The 14,682-nt window shown below is 42.6% G+C and overlaps 1 protein-coding gene across 1 annotated transcript in view; it reads left to right on the forward strand.

Annotated features, from left to right (window-relative positions):
- Positions 1–12,773, forward strand: part of EFCAB14 (EF-hand calcium binding domain 14) — a 40,145-nt gene extending 27,372 nt beyond the window's left edge. The window contains exons 9-11 of the mRNA XM_077333842.1: positions 1,737–1,845; positions 3,850–3,978; positions 4,816–12,773. Coding sequence (XP_077189957.1) covers positions 1,737–1,845; positions 3,850–3,978; positions 4,816–4,991 — 414 coding nt within the window. The 3' untranslated portion in view covers positions 4,992–12,773. The remainder of the gene's footprint in view (positions 1–1,736; positions 1,846–3,849; positions 3,979–4,815) is intronic.
- The last annotated feature ends 1,909 nt before the right edge of the window (positions 12,774–14,682 follow it).

A 14,682-nucleotide genomic window follows, 5' to 3' on the forward strand; every position in this document is an offset into this window, starting at 1 on the left:
TCAGCATGACTGGTCCTTTCTGCTCGACAGGAAGCAGCGGCACTCCGGCCTGCCCCTTGTCTACGCAGAGCTCGCACATGCGCACTTGCACACTAGTGGCGGTTACAGGGAGATGCAGGGGTGGGCCGGGTATATAACAAACTATATATTTTGAGTGGAAATGTTGGGGGGTCATCTTATATGCCCATTCATCTTATACGCCAGCAAATATGGTAATAAACTGTGTCATAATATCCAAATTATGCCATATGATAATTTTTTGCTAAAACAGCTAATCAATCCTTTTGAGTTCAGTTGTAGTTCACAAAAATATTGGAGGAAAAAAACTCCATGCTAGTAATTAATGGCAGACACACTTCCAGTTGTTGCTGGCCCCGTCCATCTCCACTCAAGCCGGGACACATCCCTGCAAGTGACAAGCTGTGCTGAGACCAGAGAGTTAAATTCAAAATTACGTTACGTGTTACTAACATCACATTACAGTCACATTGTCCCAAATAAAATAAATTAAAAAGAAGAGAGGATTGTAAGGAACGTGGATATGAGAGTTGAATGAGGTTAGCATGCATAGTGAGATTTAAAAAACCTGTGTCCTTTTTAAGTCCAGGGTATGCCATTGTTTTGAGTGTTGTAATAACTTGCATTTCTGTAATCTCCCTTTCTAGTCTGTTCTTGAAGTTCCTTTGCAATAAAACAGCTACTTTGAGGTCCCTTATTGAATGTTCTGGAAGGCTGACGTGTTCCCCTACACCGGGGGTCGTCAACCGCCGGTCTGCGGCCCGATACCAGGCCGCCGGCAGCCGCACCTGCCTCCCCCCCCCCCCCCCGCAGCAAGAAGCTCGCCAGGCCGTGAGCGAAGCAGCCACTCATGGCCCGGCGAGCTTCTCGTTGCGAGAGGGAGGGGAAGAGGCAGGCGTGACCGCCGGCACACCGGCGATGCAAACACGCATATGCGGAGCTGCCGCACATGTGCGTTTGCACCCCCTGCTGGCGAAAACGCGTATGCGTGGCAACTCTGCGCATGTGCTTAGCGCCCCCTGCTGGTGAAAACACGCATGCATGGCAACTGCGCATACGCGGCGCCCGGGCCGTCGGCTCTCCCCCACTTCCGGAGGCGGTCCTCGACCACAAAAAGGTTGGGGACTGCTGCCCTACACTGATGCTACATTGTTGGTATACAGAGGTTCCAAATCCATGGTGGCTAAAATTCTCTGGAAGGTAGTTCAAAGAGTGTATTTTCCTCTGAAAGTCTGTGGTGTCATGAACATCTGCCATTAATTACTAAGATAGACAGTTTTATTTCTCCAATGTTTCTGTGAACTACAACTAAACTCAAAAGAACTGATTTACTGTTTTAGCAAAGAAGCATCATATGGCATAATTTGGATATTATGACACAGTTTACTAATTTGCCACAATTTGCTTTTGCTTTATATCTCCACAGTTATGATGGTTGTCCATTTAGTCTGAGGAAGAGTGCATACACTCAAATAAATCTTGAGTAAATAAATCTTGAATAAATCTTTCTTGTTCTTAAAGGTCCTATTGGACTCTATTTTTGTTGTGCTACTTCAGACCAACGCATTATATGGTAATACATGAGCAATATAATTACTTTGCATATAGAGTACTTTGACCTAGCATCTTTGAAATGTTTTATTTGGAATAAGTTGTGCAACTCATTTACTGTGAAAGAAGTGAGGGTTGTTAATGAAATTTTTGGTATTGGTGTACAGAAAATAGAAAATGGAGAGTCTCAGGTATCCAAACTCAGAGAGAAGCTGCAGCTGATCAATGCTCTGACAAGCAAGCCTGAGAGTGACACATCTGATGCAACTAAAAAAGGTAATTTATTCCATCTAAACTATATAATGACTTGATACCTATCAACTTTAATTCAGACTAGTAATGTTAGGCTCTTTTACAAAGGCAGTGTTGGAAAGAGTAGAAATACTTTTGATAACTTTTTCTTCATGGTGCAGGCAGATGTCTCAGGTCTCTTAGGGTTCACGGACAAGAAGCTTGCAAGAGTAGCTGCATAGGCCAGCTCATAGGACTGTTATGTAGCTCAATGGAAACATCATCTCCTAATGCAGTCAGGCTACAATGAGAAGAGAGAAGTTGGAATGGCCCCTCCTTCTTGTTGTACCAGTATATCCTCTATTGGAGGAACAAGGCTTTTTTTTTTTTTGCGGAAAAGAGCTTTACCTTTAGATAAATTGTTTCCTCCCTAGAAGAACTGTGCATGTTGCCAGAAGCTGCCCATACTACAATTTCAGAGCAAATAGATTTTGCGAGTTCATCATGACCCAGAATTAAAAAGCTTCCCTTTATGAAAAACACTAGGAATAAAGCCCATTTTTAAAAATGGGCAGAGTAGGGCCTTCGGGCGGTGGAGTGGCCCCGCGCATAGGCGGGGGTAGGTGGATGCATGGTGGCAGGGTCCTGGCAGGGGAAGGACGGGAAGTGGCATGGCTTGTCGGGGGTGGTTGGGGGGATGGCGCGGGTGACGGGGAGGGCCGAAACGCATGCGTGGAAGGTTGCGCATGCGTGGTGGAGAGGGTGGGGCAGTCCTGTGGCAGCGCGCTGGGTAGGGAACCAGGCATGTGCAAGAGTCCGCGAATGCCTGGCTCAGTCTAGCGCTGTGGCTGGGGCCATGCAGGCTGCGCGGCCTAGCCACAGCGCTGGAGGGATGGCTGGAAAGGGGCGGCGCAGCAGAGGAGAAGGAAAAGGTAAGGAGGTGCGGGCTGAGCGGCGATCGATCGGGGAAAGGGAGTGTTGGGGTGGGGGTGGGAAGGGCGAGGATGGCGGCGGAGTATGGCGGTGTGGCGGGGAGGGGTCTGAGGGGCATGGGGGGTTATTGTTCGATGGGTGGGTGGGAGTGTGTGTGTGTGTGCATCCGTGTTTGTTGCGGAGGCGGCGGCGTGGGAAGGGGTCTTGGGGGTGAGGGGGGGGTAGTCTCCGAGGGGTGGGTGCATGTGTGTGTACGTGCGTGTTGTGTAGCAAGCGACAGCATGGCGGGAAAGGGTCTGGGAGGCAAGGGGAGGTAGTTGTCGATGGGTGGGAGCGTGTGTGTGTGTGCATGAGTATGCATTGTGGAGCAAGCGGCGGCGGGGCAGGAAGGGGTATTGGGGGTGAGGGGGGGTAGTTTCCAAGGGGTGTGTGTGCTTGATTGGGCGGCTCCTGATTGGGCCCTCTTTTACCCGGACAGGGCCCACCCTACCTCCTCCCAAACAGCCCTTACCCTTTGATTTAATCTGCTCCACAGGAGCGGTTTAAAGATGTGTTTCTTTAAAGTCATTTTGCTGAAATTTTCCAGATTTTATCAAGCCTTTCCACTTGCATTCATGCTCCTCTGGTCCCTTTCTACTCAGCCACAGGACCTCCCATCTTAAAGGGGTTGAGTTTCAGCCAGCTTTGCTTCAGCCAGACCATCACTGCTTCCAAATAACTGGCAAATGTTTCTAGTAGGGAGTCAGGGCAGCCGTCCATCAAGAGATATATACTGATGATAACCCAGTCCAAAACTCTGGACTAGCTGGGCCAGAAGGTGCATAAAAATGTTTAACAATATGGGGGAGAGTATCGAATCTATTTAAGCAGTAAGATGATATCCTGACAGTGTTTTTTCTTACTCAAAAGAGGCAAGAAAATCTCATGACGATGCTATTTGTGGGGTGCTTACATTCTTAATTAGTACATTAGTAAAATTTTGTTTGTCATAGTGCTGAGGTTCACTCTTCTGCTGTATGTTATCTGAATGCAGTCCCATGGCAACTGTGTATTTTAGAGCTATTGTTATTTCCCTCTTGATATAGTTCTAACTATTCTAAAATTACTTGGCAATAGGAAAACTCCAGAGTGCCACATCAAAGCCTACAAAGCTTCCAAGACTTTCTTCAAGATCAGATGGCAACAGTTTTGAGCAAATTAGATACCCAAGAGGATTGTCCTTACCAGGAATATCCAGCATAGATGGCAAGTCTGTTTAGTTTTGTTGCAGGTGGAATTTTTTCTCATTAATGTAACAGCAATAAGCATTCTACAGTTACCTTTGGTGTAGTAAACTGTTAATAATTACATTTAAAAGTTGGCATGTCATGGACTTCTGGAGGAGAAATTTGGAGAGACAAAGTAAGTGAATAAGAATGCATATTTTGTTGTCAGAAGTTACAGAGATAAGAATCTCAGTACAGCTAGAGCTGTGTAAAGAGTGAACAGGTTTTGTCATAGAATCATAGAGTTGGAAGGGACTACCAGGGTCATCTAGTCCAACCACCTGCAGTATGCAGGAAATTCACAACTACCAGCCCACCACAGTGACCCTAATGCCCTGCCCAGATGATGCCCCCTCCATAAAACCAAAATCACTGGCTGGGCTGGGCTGGAAGAAATTCGCCTTCTTGATCACAAAATGGTGATTGGCTTTTTATTTATTTATTTATTTATTTATTTACATTTATATTTTCCTTGGGCATGCAACAGGCCACAAGAGCCAAGCACTGACAATCCTTCCTGCCCACCCATTTACAATATGCTTAAATTGTTAAAAGTACATAAGTGTTTATTGTCCAGAACAAACAATATTCCATAGATACAGATTGCCTTTTGAGCTATTTCACTTAGAAATGAGAATCCCCAAATTTATAATGTTGCCTCTGTTTTGTCTTTGAATGCACACAGAAATGTCCTTCTGATGAATCAGTGTTACAGATTGGAGTTATTAGGTTTTCCGTGTCTCCATTGCAATGGGGATATTTCATTATGTGTGCATGCTTCTTGCCTGCCCTCTAAAGCTTTATTTCCTTCTTGTAGACCTTCAGGAATTATTCAGGGTCACCAACAAAGGCACTGATGGCAAGCTCACGTACAAGGATCTGCAAAGTCTGGTTGGAGTGACACTGCATGATTTACAGAGCTTTAAGGAATTTGATGAAGATAAGGATGAAAAGTATTCATTACCAGAACTGAGAGCTGCTTTAGGTGTATAGTATCTGTGTAGAAATTCAGTATTGAAGGACTAAAGTAGCCACTAAAAATCCATGAAAATTAAAAGCTACACCAGGCACTTTTCCAACTGGTATATTAACATATGGAGCTAGTTTAGTGTACATGTTGACACCTCTTCATTTGTGTTCTTTGAAAATATTGTTCTTTTAAAGTTTTATTTGTAACGAGATGTTGATTGCTGTCTGTCAGTTCTCAGGCCCAGTTCCAGAGGAAGTTAGTTGTGCTTAAAACCTGTGGAAACCAATGGACCACATTAATTGCAAATGATTTATATCCTCTTGAAATGCATGGGTCATGGCCCCAGGATGACACCCTGTCATGATGTTGAATGGCTGAAAGCCATGGGGTAATTGCACCTTAAGCAATGCTAACTCAGAGTTTTTATTTCCCTTATAAGGGAAGTTCTTGTTTTCAAATTTAGAATGTGTGTGTATATATTGACAAAACTGTATTTTATATTTCTAATAAATTTGCCTTAAATTAGCTGCACTTTAGAATATGAACAAAGAATCTGTCTTTGCAGGATGGGTGTTTCCCTGTGTAAATACTTAGAACAGAATAAATTATGCCTATTTGGAGAATTTGGCACTAAGGGTACTAAAGTGGTAATATCTGTCTGCACAGTATTCAAAAGCCTGAAAGATACATATTTCTTCTAGAGATTTTACTTCCTGACACACTCATTATTGCCTGTAGACTTGTCTACATCAGCGGTCTGCAAGCTTCCGCTTGCCGCGGATCGCTGCGGAGTAGTGGGCGGAGAGGGTGGCCCGGGGGCCCGCGCACGCGCGGCAGGCCCAGCACAAACGTGCATGCGCGGACTGCCGTGCATGTGTGTTGCTGCCCGGCAGGGGTGCAAACGCACGTGCGTGGCAGTCCGCGCGTGCGTGTTTGCGCCGGCGCCGGCGGCTGCGGCTTCCCCTCCGGGCCGCGAGCTAATCGGCCGCTTTGGTGGCCGATTTGCTCACGGCCTGGCGAGCTTCTCGCTTCGGGGGGGGGAGGGAAGAAGGAGCCGTAGCCCGGCGCCAAGGCCTTTGCGGCCCGGCGCCGGGCCGCAGCCCGCGGGTTGGGGACCACTGGTCTACATCATATTTAAGGTCATATTTAAGCTTTGCCGTTTTTATGGTCAAAGATTTTGGGTGGACCCTAAAGAAGATTAAAACAGAAGTCCCGTGGCTCCTTAAGAAGACTGTTCCCTTCTTAAAACTCAGTTGTAAGAAGTTCTTATTTATTTTATATTCCTGAAAGAATGTAGGAATACTGTTTCCTTTGTTATTTTAAATTTATTACATATTGTTTGGTATTTTAACTTTTGGAAGACAGGTAATCATATACCAATATTACTATGACACCCATGTATGCTTTTCTGAATATGCACTGCAATTGGTTTCCCTTATTGTGGCTGAAGCTTTGTTGGAATTCTGTTTCTTCACCTTCAGTGTACATCTCACAGAACAGGAGTAGCACCAATGGTTGCCATTATTTACTATTGTATTTTAGTACTTTCATCAGAAACAGGATAAGGAGATTTTCGACCGCTTTCTGGTTTGTAAACTTGGTAGGTTTGATATTTTAAAGCTATGCTGCTATTGTGGGAAGGGCTAGAAGGTAAGATGCAGGTCAAGGCTAACTTGTTAAAGTAAACAGTGCTCTATATACTGATTAGAAAATACTTCACAGTAGAGTTTCCAATGTGCTATTAATTTTGTGAATCTAAATTTGAAAATACAACTCAAATTTCCTAGAGCATTTTATTAACTCGTTAGCCTTTTTACATTTAGTATAAGAAATTATTGGCAATGTAACTTGATAAAGAAAAATCCTTTCAAGTAATGGACAGTAACAATGATTATTATCAAGAGAATGCTAGAGTTAGCATTAACAGTTTGTGTGATTCCAAAGTTGGTAGAACAGAACTATAATGTTATTACAATGAAAGGAGTAGGGAAAACTAAATTCCCTTAATCAGCGGTTGAGTGTTTCCCCAACTACTTTACAGACCTAGGCATGTTGACTTTGCCTCGTGACGTTCTGAAATGCAATATCCTGCATGAAGACTGAAAAACAATCGCTTACATTTTCTGTATAAAATATTGACCAGTTTAAATAAAGCAATAAAAATAACCATGCTAGTATTTTTGTTTATACTTATGCAGTACAGTTAGCCTGTACTGTTGAAGGTGTATATATAAACAGTTTAGATAATATGAAAAGAATGCAAGTAGTCACAGTATTAAGTTAATAGTTCTGTGTACTTTTGGCTTGGGGATTTGTTTTTGCAATTATAGAGAATTTCAGTGAAAAAGTATGCCGGTTTCATTGTTGATTCAGATCTTCAGTGTCTAACATAGTCTAGCATGCATACCATCGATCCAGTTATGCGTTGTTATTTAGGAAACTGCTATGCTGTCTCTCTAGACATCTTGAGTCTCAGAAATAGAACAGTGCACTTAGTCCAACTTTTGTTACTGGCAAGGAAACCAGGATAGCATAGTAACATCTGTAAGAAGCTATGGAAGTTGTTTCAGCTGCTGAGAATGCGCATTTCCTTTTGTCTGAAAGATCAATATAATTCAGCAGACTTATATGGGTGTATTGTTTATCCTACGGAAAAGAAGTTCACACATAGCTGTAGACATTAAGCTTTATTTCTCAGCATTGAAATAGTAAGCTTCGATGTAGCACATTATATTTTTTTTAGAAGAAGAGATGGTTTTTATATGCCACTTTACTAGAAACAGTCTCAAAGACCAATTATGCATGGCGGCAGCTATGCCAAGCTGCTGCTGTGCCGTTGCACTGGGGCCAAAAGCCCCGCCATCCCCCAATTATACAAGGGGGCGGAGCTTTCTGGGAGCACACTGGCTGCCCTGGCGCAACAGCCCCATGCAGGCAACGTGGAGCCAGGAGTGCCGGGTGCCGGCAGCAGAGGGGGGATTGGGTGCGTAGCCCCCTGCTACATGATGGTGGGGAGCAGCATGCTGCTCTCCCATCATGGTAGGGGTGGGAGGATGCCCCTGTCAACTCCGTGGAGCTGCAGAGCTGGCAGGAGCAAGAGGCATCCCTGCAGGGATGCCGTAATTAGGGGAGGAGCTGGGCGTGAAGGCCCGACTCCTCTGAATATGCACAGGGCTGGCCCAACCCAGCCCTTGCCTGTGCCCACTGCCCTCCCTAACCCGCGGAAGAACCCACGTTCCGACAGCCTGGGTCAGGCCAGGCCTCTGATGACAGCGAAGTCGGACATAATCTGGGATTTTCCCCGAAGTCCTGTTGCCACCATGTCGGGTATTCTGGCCCGTGCATAATCAGTCAAAGTGGTCGCCTTCCCTTTCCTCTCCCCACAACAGATACCCTGTGAGTCTGAGAGAGCTCTGACAGGAGTGCTTGGTCAGAACAGCTCTATCACTGTTGTGATGAGCCAAGGTCACCCAGCTTGGCTGCATGTGGGGGGAGTGGGGAATTAAACCCGGGTCGCTAGATTAGAAACTACCACTCCTAATCACTACTTAGAATTTGTAAGTAGGACTACCAGATGCAGGTAGGGAAACTGAAGATTTGGGGATGGGATCTGATAAGAACAGGGACTGCATTGGCATACAATGCCATAGTGTCCCACCTCAACCCAAATTTCTCATCCCCACCCAAGTGTCCCACTTTCTTCAGGGAAACATCTCTGTAGTCTGGAGGTTGGCATCCCTATTTGTAAGCCAGAAGGTAAATCCCATGTTAAACAGTTGAAGCTGCTGAGGCTTTAATTTGTAGTGCTCAGACTTTTATTGGTCTTAAAGGTGTCCCTGGACTCTAAATTTGTTCTAGTGCTCAGAATGTGCAGGATTTTCTTTGACTTGCAGACTTGAACTGTAAATTTAATAATTGTATAACAAATTGTGCTAAAAAACATTTTCTTACTAGTAATGGTTTGTTTGCTACCCTCACATTATAGTTTCCAGGCCACTTCTGGTAATATATGAAGCTTGGGCCTGTACATTTATCACTCTTTCAATGTGTACCCCACTGCTGGTGACATTACCTGGTACGCCTGGGACCACGTGTTGCTCTTGTGCATCTGGAGCAGAAGTTGTTGTCAGGGGCAGCAAAGTTTTGCCTCTACCCCTGTAACAGAAAGGTGGCTGAAATAATGAACTGTGGAAGGTAGTTTTTCAGTCCGTGTGGTTAATAGACTTCATTGAGTTGCTGTTATAAAATAGACAAAGCCCTGCAACAAAATAATATTGCTTGTGTAGTAGTCAAATAGCCATTACATTGCTCAGCTCCAGGTCAACCTGTGCTGCATATTGAACCCTAGTTGGGAGCACTGCAGCACTGTCTTTAATACGAAAGTGCATTGTTCAGAGCTGTCAGGCTGAACGCTATATAGAGTGCATATATATTTCTATAGAATAAGTACCATACTATGCCATTCAGATCTGGGACTGGCTGCACAGCAGCATTTCTATTGTGTGCTCAGTTGCTGGAGAACTGTGCAAGCACACCTTAATGGCATAGCAGTCGGATGGCTAGTGTGCGGGAGGAGTGATCTTTAACCTTTTCTCCTCTGTTATATGGGAGTACCAAAGAGGGGGATTGCCAAAAATAAAATCACTGGTTAAAAATTCCCCATTTGTGTTCCATGCTAGTCTCTTCAACACTGTTTTGTGGCCTTTGATGAAAATGCTCAGGTTTAAAACATTTAAGGTTTCTTGCAGAAGGCTTGGTATGAATTCTGCATTATGTACTGCCTTTGGAATGTTTCCAATGTACTTTGTATTTTATACTTACCTTACTATTCTTTCCAGCCCTCTTATGAGCAATCACCAGAGCTACGTATTTAGTGATTGATAAAGTAGTTTGCTGATCTTTATTTACAAGAAAAAAGCTGTATGATTTGAGATGGTAAATTGACATATCCTTTTAAGAAAGAAGTCCTGTTTTCTCAAATCAGCCCAGATTTCACATACCAATAAAATATGATCTAAGGACTCAACAGATCTACATTAACCAACTCTGCCTGAATACTTTATGCTTGCAAACTGGCCTTCCAGTATGGATGACAGAAAATAAATTAACCAAGCTAAATACTGTTTTATAATCAGGGATTGTTAGTTGCTAGGGATAGCATAAGAGAAGGGAACTCCAAAGAATATTAATAAGGATATACCCCATGCCCTCAGTAATGTACTAGTTCCTCGATAAGTAATTAGTGCCAAGCTCTGTGCTTACGTTTCCAGTGAATTCTGGGCCAATTCCGCTTGAAGAGCAATACCTGAAACACAGCCTGGTACACAGCATATTTTGCAGATAAATTAACCAAGGAGGTTTATTTTATTATTAATTATATTTGTATACCGCCACACCCAGGAAGTTGATCAAATGATTTATCCACCACATCTACGATGTGAGAACTGAATACCATGTAATTACCACCTTGAATGAAGAAGAATCAAGTAACTACATTACTAATGAAACTAGCTTTTTCGATACCACTAGTCAGATGGGCCTTCCAGCTCAAATTTGATTGGCCAATAAACAACCCTGTCTTACCACGCCTTATGCAAATAATTTCATCAGTTAATTGTCCTTCAATACCTGCAGGTAACTGGGTAGAAGATTTAGAATAGAGTTGCTTAATTAGCTACTTTAAGCATTGTTCAATTGAAGAGTTTTCTAGCTTAATCAATAGTCTCTTTGGGAATGGACTCAAATGTCTAGTTGAAATCAATAAAAGTTGAAAACAACTCTGTTTACCAATGTATATTTGTCAACAAGAAAGCAAAGAGTTTAATGTTGATCAATGGCTGAGTAATGCTTCTGAAATACAGCTTATTCCAATCAAAAATTTTTAGTTGGTTGGAACCAAAAGACTAATTTGCCATATAAAGAAGAGGTGTACAGTTTACCTATTAAACTGGGTAATTGGGTGGTAATTTTGCAGGTCTAAACTGTTTTCCTTTGTGTAGATTGGTACTATTATAGCCTGTATTATTTGTGAAAAGACAAGAGTAAGAATGCCTCGAATGAAGGTGACAAGCTCTCTTTAAACTTGTTATTCCAGTTTCACAACAAATATAATCGAGACCAAAGATCTCCGCCAAGACTGGGATTGAATTAGTTCAAAATTGGTAAAATGGCAACACACAGCAGTATACAATTTGATTTAATCTGATGGTCATATAGGGCCCAAATGCAGCAACAAAACATAACTTGGTTGAACTATATATTTGTTGAATATGCTATACAGAAGGATTTACTGAAGCCCGTACAGAACCAAGAGCGAGTTTATTTTTCTGTAAAAGACCTAGGTTAGCTTTAAGGCACAGGTTTCATTCCTGCTTTCTCTTATAGCAATAGGTCTAAAAAATAATAAAATACAGACCTACTGAACTATCTTCAAAGGTTGCATGTGAATTCTAGATCTGAGTGAGATAATTTGTTTTAAAATCTTTTACATTGTTTTTATTTGATTGATGGTGACCTTCCCTATAGAATAACTAAAATGCTAACTTTCTAAACAAAATGGACTACGTGTAGAAATGTGCAGACATCTGTTTATGAAATGTATATGAACTAGTTTTGGCTACTGAGTTTTGTACCTTTCATGCACTGTGAATGTCAGATTTAAATAAAGTATCTTGTTTTGGGTGTATTTCTTATTTATAGTGGATATTTATGACAAACAATTGTTTAGCTTATGCTGCAAACCATGTTTATTCACTATACTGTAGTTCTGTTTGCAGTGGGCTAGATTCATAAATCATAAATTTAGTATTATGCACATAATAATCTTGCTATGGTAGAAGGTAAATTTGTCAATTTGGCTCTGATAAGAAATGGGCTGAAAGTAGTTTATTTTAATGCTTTAATTCCATGGGTTAATAAATATCAATTTGTGTTTAGTACATTTCTGTTCGTTTTAACAGACCGGCATTCCTTTGATGGGATACACTGCTTTTAGAGATTGTAAAGGAAGGACTACAGAGTAACTTCCTGGGCTGGAGCAGGTTCCAAAGAAAGATCATATGTTCACATTAATGGTAACCAAATCTAGTTCAACTGAAGCCAAATTCTAGGTCACTGGAGGGCAGGAGGGAGCTTGAGCCCATCTACCCTTCTTGTCCTTGTTGCCAGGTAGTTCCTTCTGCCTGCTATTTGTTCTTATAGTGCTGGGGATGATTGCATCACTCCATTGGATGGGAGCCCAAAATATTTCACATACTATAGATTCCCCCCGTACCAATACTGTGTTTCAAAGTGCCCCCCAAGAGGAGATTGGATGAAGAGAGAACTTTTGGACAATGTGTGCTTGAAGATTTACTCATTGTATGTGATTGATCTCCCATGATCCTTTGCATCATCACCACAAAAGACAGCAATAGCTATGGCAGTAATCTTATGCATACATCATACTAGTCAGTGTGGGCCAGTCACACACTCTTAGCCTAACTTCACAAGGTTATTGAGAGTTAAAATGGAGAATGGTTTAAGCTGCTTTGGGTCCCCATTGTGAAGAAACACAGGGTATAAAGAAAATTAAATCTCAGCGAAAAAGTATTTGTTCCTAAGTAAATTGAGCTGTGCATTTTGTATTTGGAAATATATGTTGCTAATTATTGTTATTTAAAGGTTGTGGATACCTTGGTGTAATTAGTGCCACTTCAGCAACTTGATTACCATGCTGTGATTGCATACATACGTGCAGATTTATACTCATGCTGTACCACATGCAAGGCCAAACCATGCAAATAAAATGAGATTATTTTAAATAATTAAGTGTTGTTGTTTTTTAAGCTGCAGATCCTCAGAATTGCAGCATGGGAAGATACACAGGCGGCTTGCTCAGATCTCCTCAAATAATGTACAGCGGGGGCACAAGAAGAAGAAGAGTTGGTTCTTATATGCCGCTTTTTCCTACCCGAGGGAGGCTCAAAGCGGCTTACAGTTGCCTTCCCATTCCTCTCCTTCCCAAGGGCAATCAAGGACACCTGTATCATTGAACTATCATTTTAGAACACCTTCCTCCTCTTACAGTTTTTTTGAGGTTTCACATTTTTCTGCAAGCATGGGGCTTTTCTCAGGTCTGTCTTTTCTATCCATGGCCCGAGTCTCTGGATTCAATGGGGCTCCATTGAGAATATATTGATCTAAACCAAATGTTGCAAGTGTCAGCCACATCTAAGTTAGAAGTTTGAAGTACTGGCTTTGCCCATCTTTGAATACAAATGCCATTTTTTTGAAGTAACATATTAATTATTGGCTGACTTCATGTAAATAGCTAGCTTTCCCTGCTTGTTCTCTGTACTATGTTTATCTACCTTTCTTTCAAGGAGCTCCAAACAGTATATGTGGTTCTACCCTCCCTATTTTTGCCCCTGAAAACTTTAGGTTGAAAAAAGTGAATTACAGGTTGCTCAGAGCACTCTGGAGACATGTACCCTGCAGAGTTAATCATTACGCTCTACGCAGGCCTGCCCTTAACCCTGACCCGGAAACTACAACTAGTTCAAAATGCAGCAGCCAGGATCCTCACGGCAACACTGTGGAGGTCCCATATCCGGCCTATTCTCCATCAGCTGCAATGGTTACCAGTTGAATTCCGGATCAGACTAAAGGTTCTGGTAATTACCTTCAAGGCCATACGCGGTCAGGGCCCAGTGTACCTGAGGGACCGCCTCCCCGCCTATGCCCCCAAAAGAGCTCTACGCTCTACTGCCTCCAATCAGCTAAGGATCCCTGGCCCTAAAGAAGTCAGTCTGGTCTCGACCAGGGCCAGAGCATTCTCTGTTCTGGCCCCTACCTGGTGGAACGAGCTCCCAGAGGAGATCAGGGCCCTGACGGACCTTAAACAGTTCCGCAGGGCCTGCAAAAAGGAGCTCCTCCACCAGGCATTTGGCCGAGACCAGACGTAATCTACAGTGACCAAGGGCCCCTGCTCCCCCCCCCCCACCCCTCAGAATTCAATCAATAAGCCACCCCCCTCAGAATCCCATCAACAAGCCCTGGACCTGTTTGTATTACGATTGTTTACTGTTATACTGTGTTGTGTTTGGTTGCAATTGTTGGTTATCGATATACATGTTCTACAGACTGTTTTATGTATGGTTCTCTGTTATAATGTAAACCGCCCTGAGCCTCCGCGGAGGTCAGTATAGAAGTATGATAAATAAATAAATATAAATAAATTAAAATTAATTTAATCATTGTCATGTTAGCATTTATTTTACTGCAAACTCTTACCTGAATGAAGAAAATAGTATCTACTTACACTTGATTTTGTAATTAATGCTTTTTGTGAAATTTGGTAGGGATTATGGTAGGGTAGGGACTGTTGGTGGAAAGGGAAAGAGATGGTGTTAGGAGAACAGTATGTACCTAATTCTTGGACTGCCCAAATCTTGCTGCCTAGCTATAAAACTCTCTTCTCAACCTGCTCACAGAAGAATCAGGCATTACTTTGCAACCCTGAATACCAGACATTTGTGAAACACGTTTGTATTATTTTGCATGATTTCCCGTGTGATTTTTAGACCTACCAATTACAATGAACTACAAGCCTCCGATAAAGCATATCTGTTCCTGTAAATGTGTTAAATGAAAACTTAGAACTGAGATTTCAGTTTTGATGTCTAAAGATAACTTAAATCAGCTGTAGACCCTTGCTGTCCTCCGAGTAAAAAA

This window comes from Paroedura picta, chromosome 4 (genome assembly GCF_049243985.1).
Source record: "Paroedura picta isolate Pp20150507F chromosome 4, Ppicta_v3.0, whole genome shotgun sequence".
NCBI lineage: Eukaryota > Metazoa > Chordata > Lepidosauria > Squamata > Gekkonidae > Paroedura > Paroedura picta.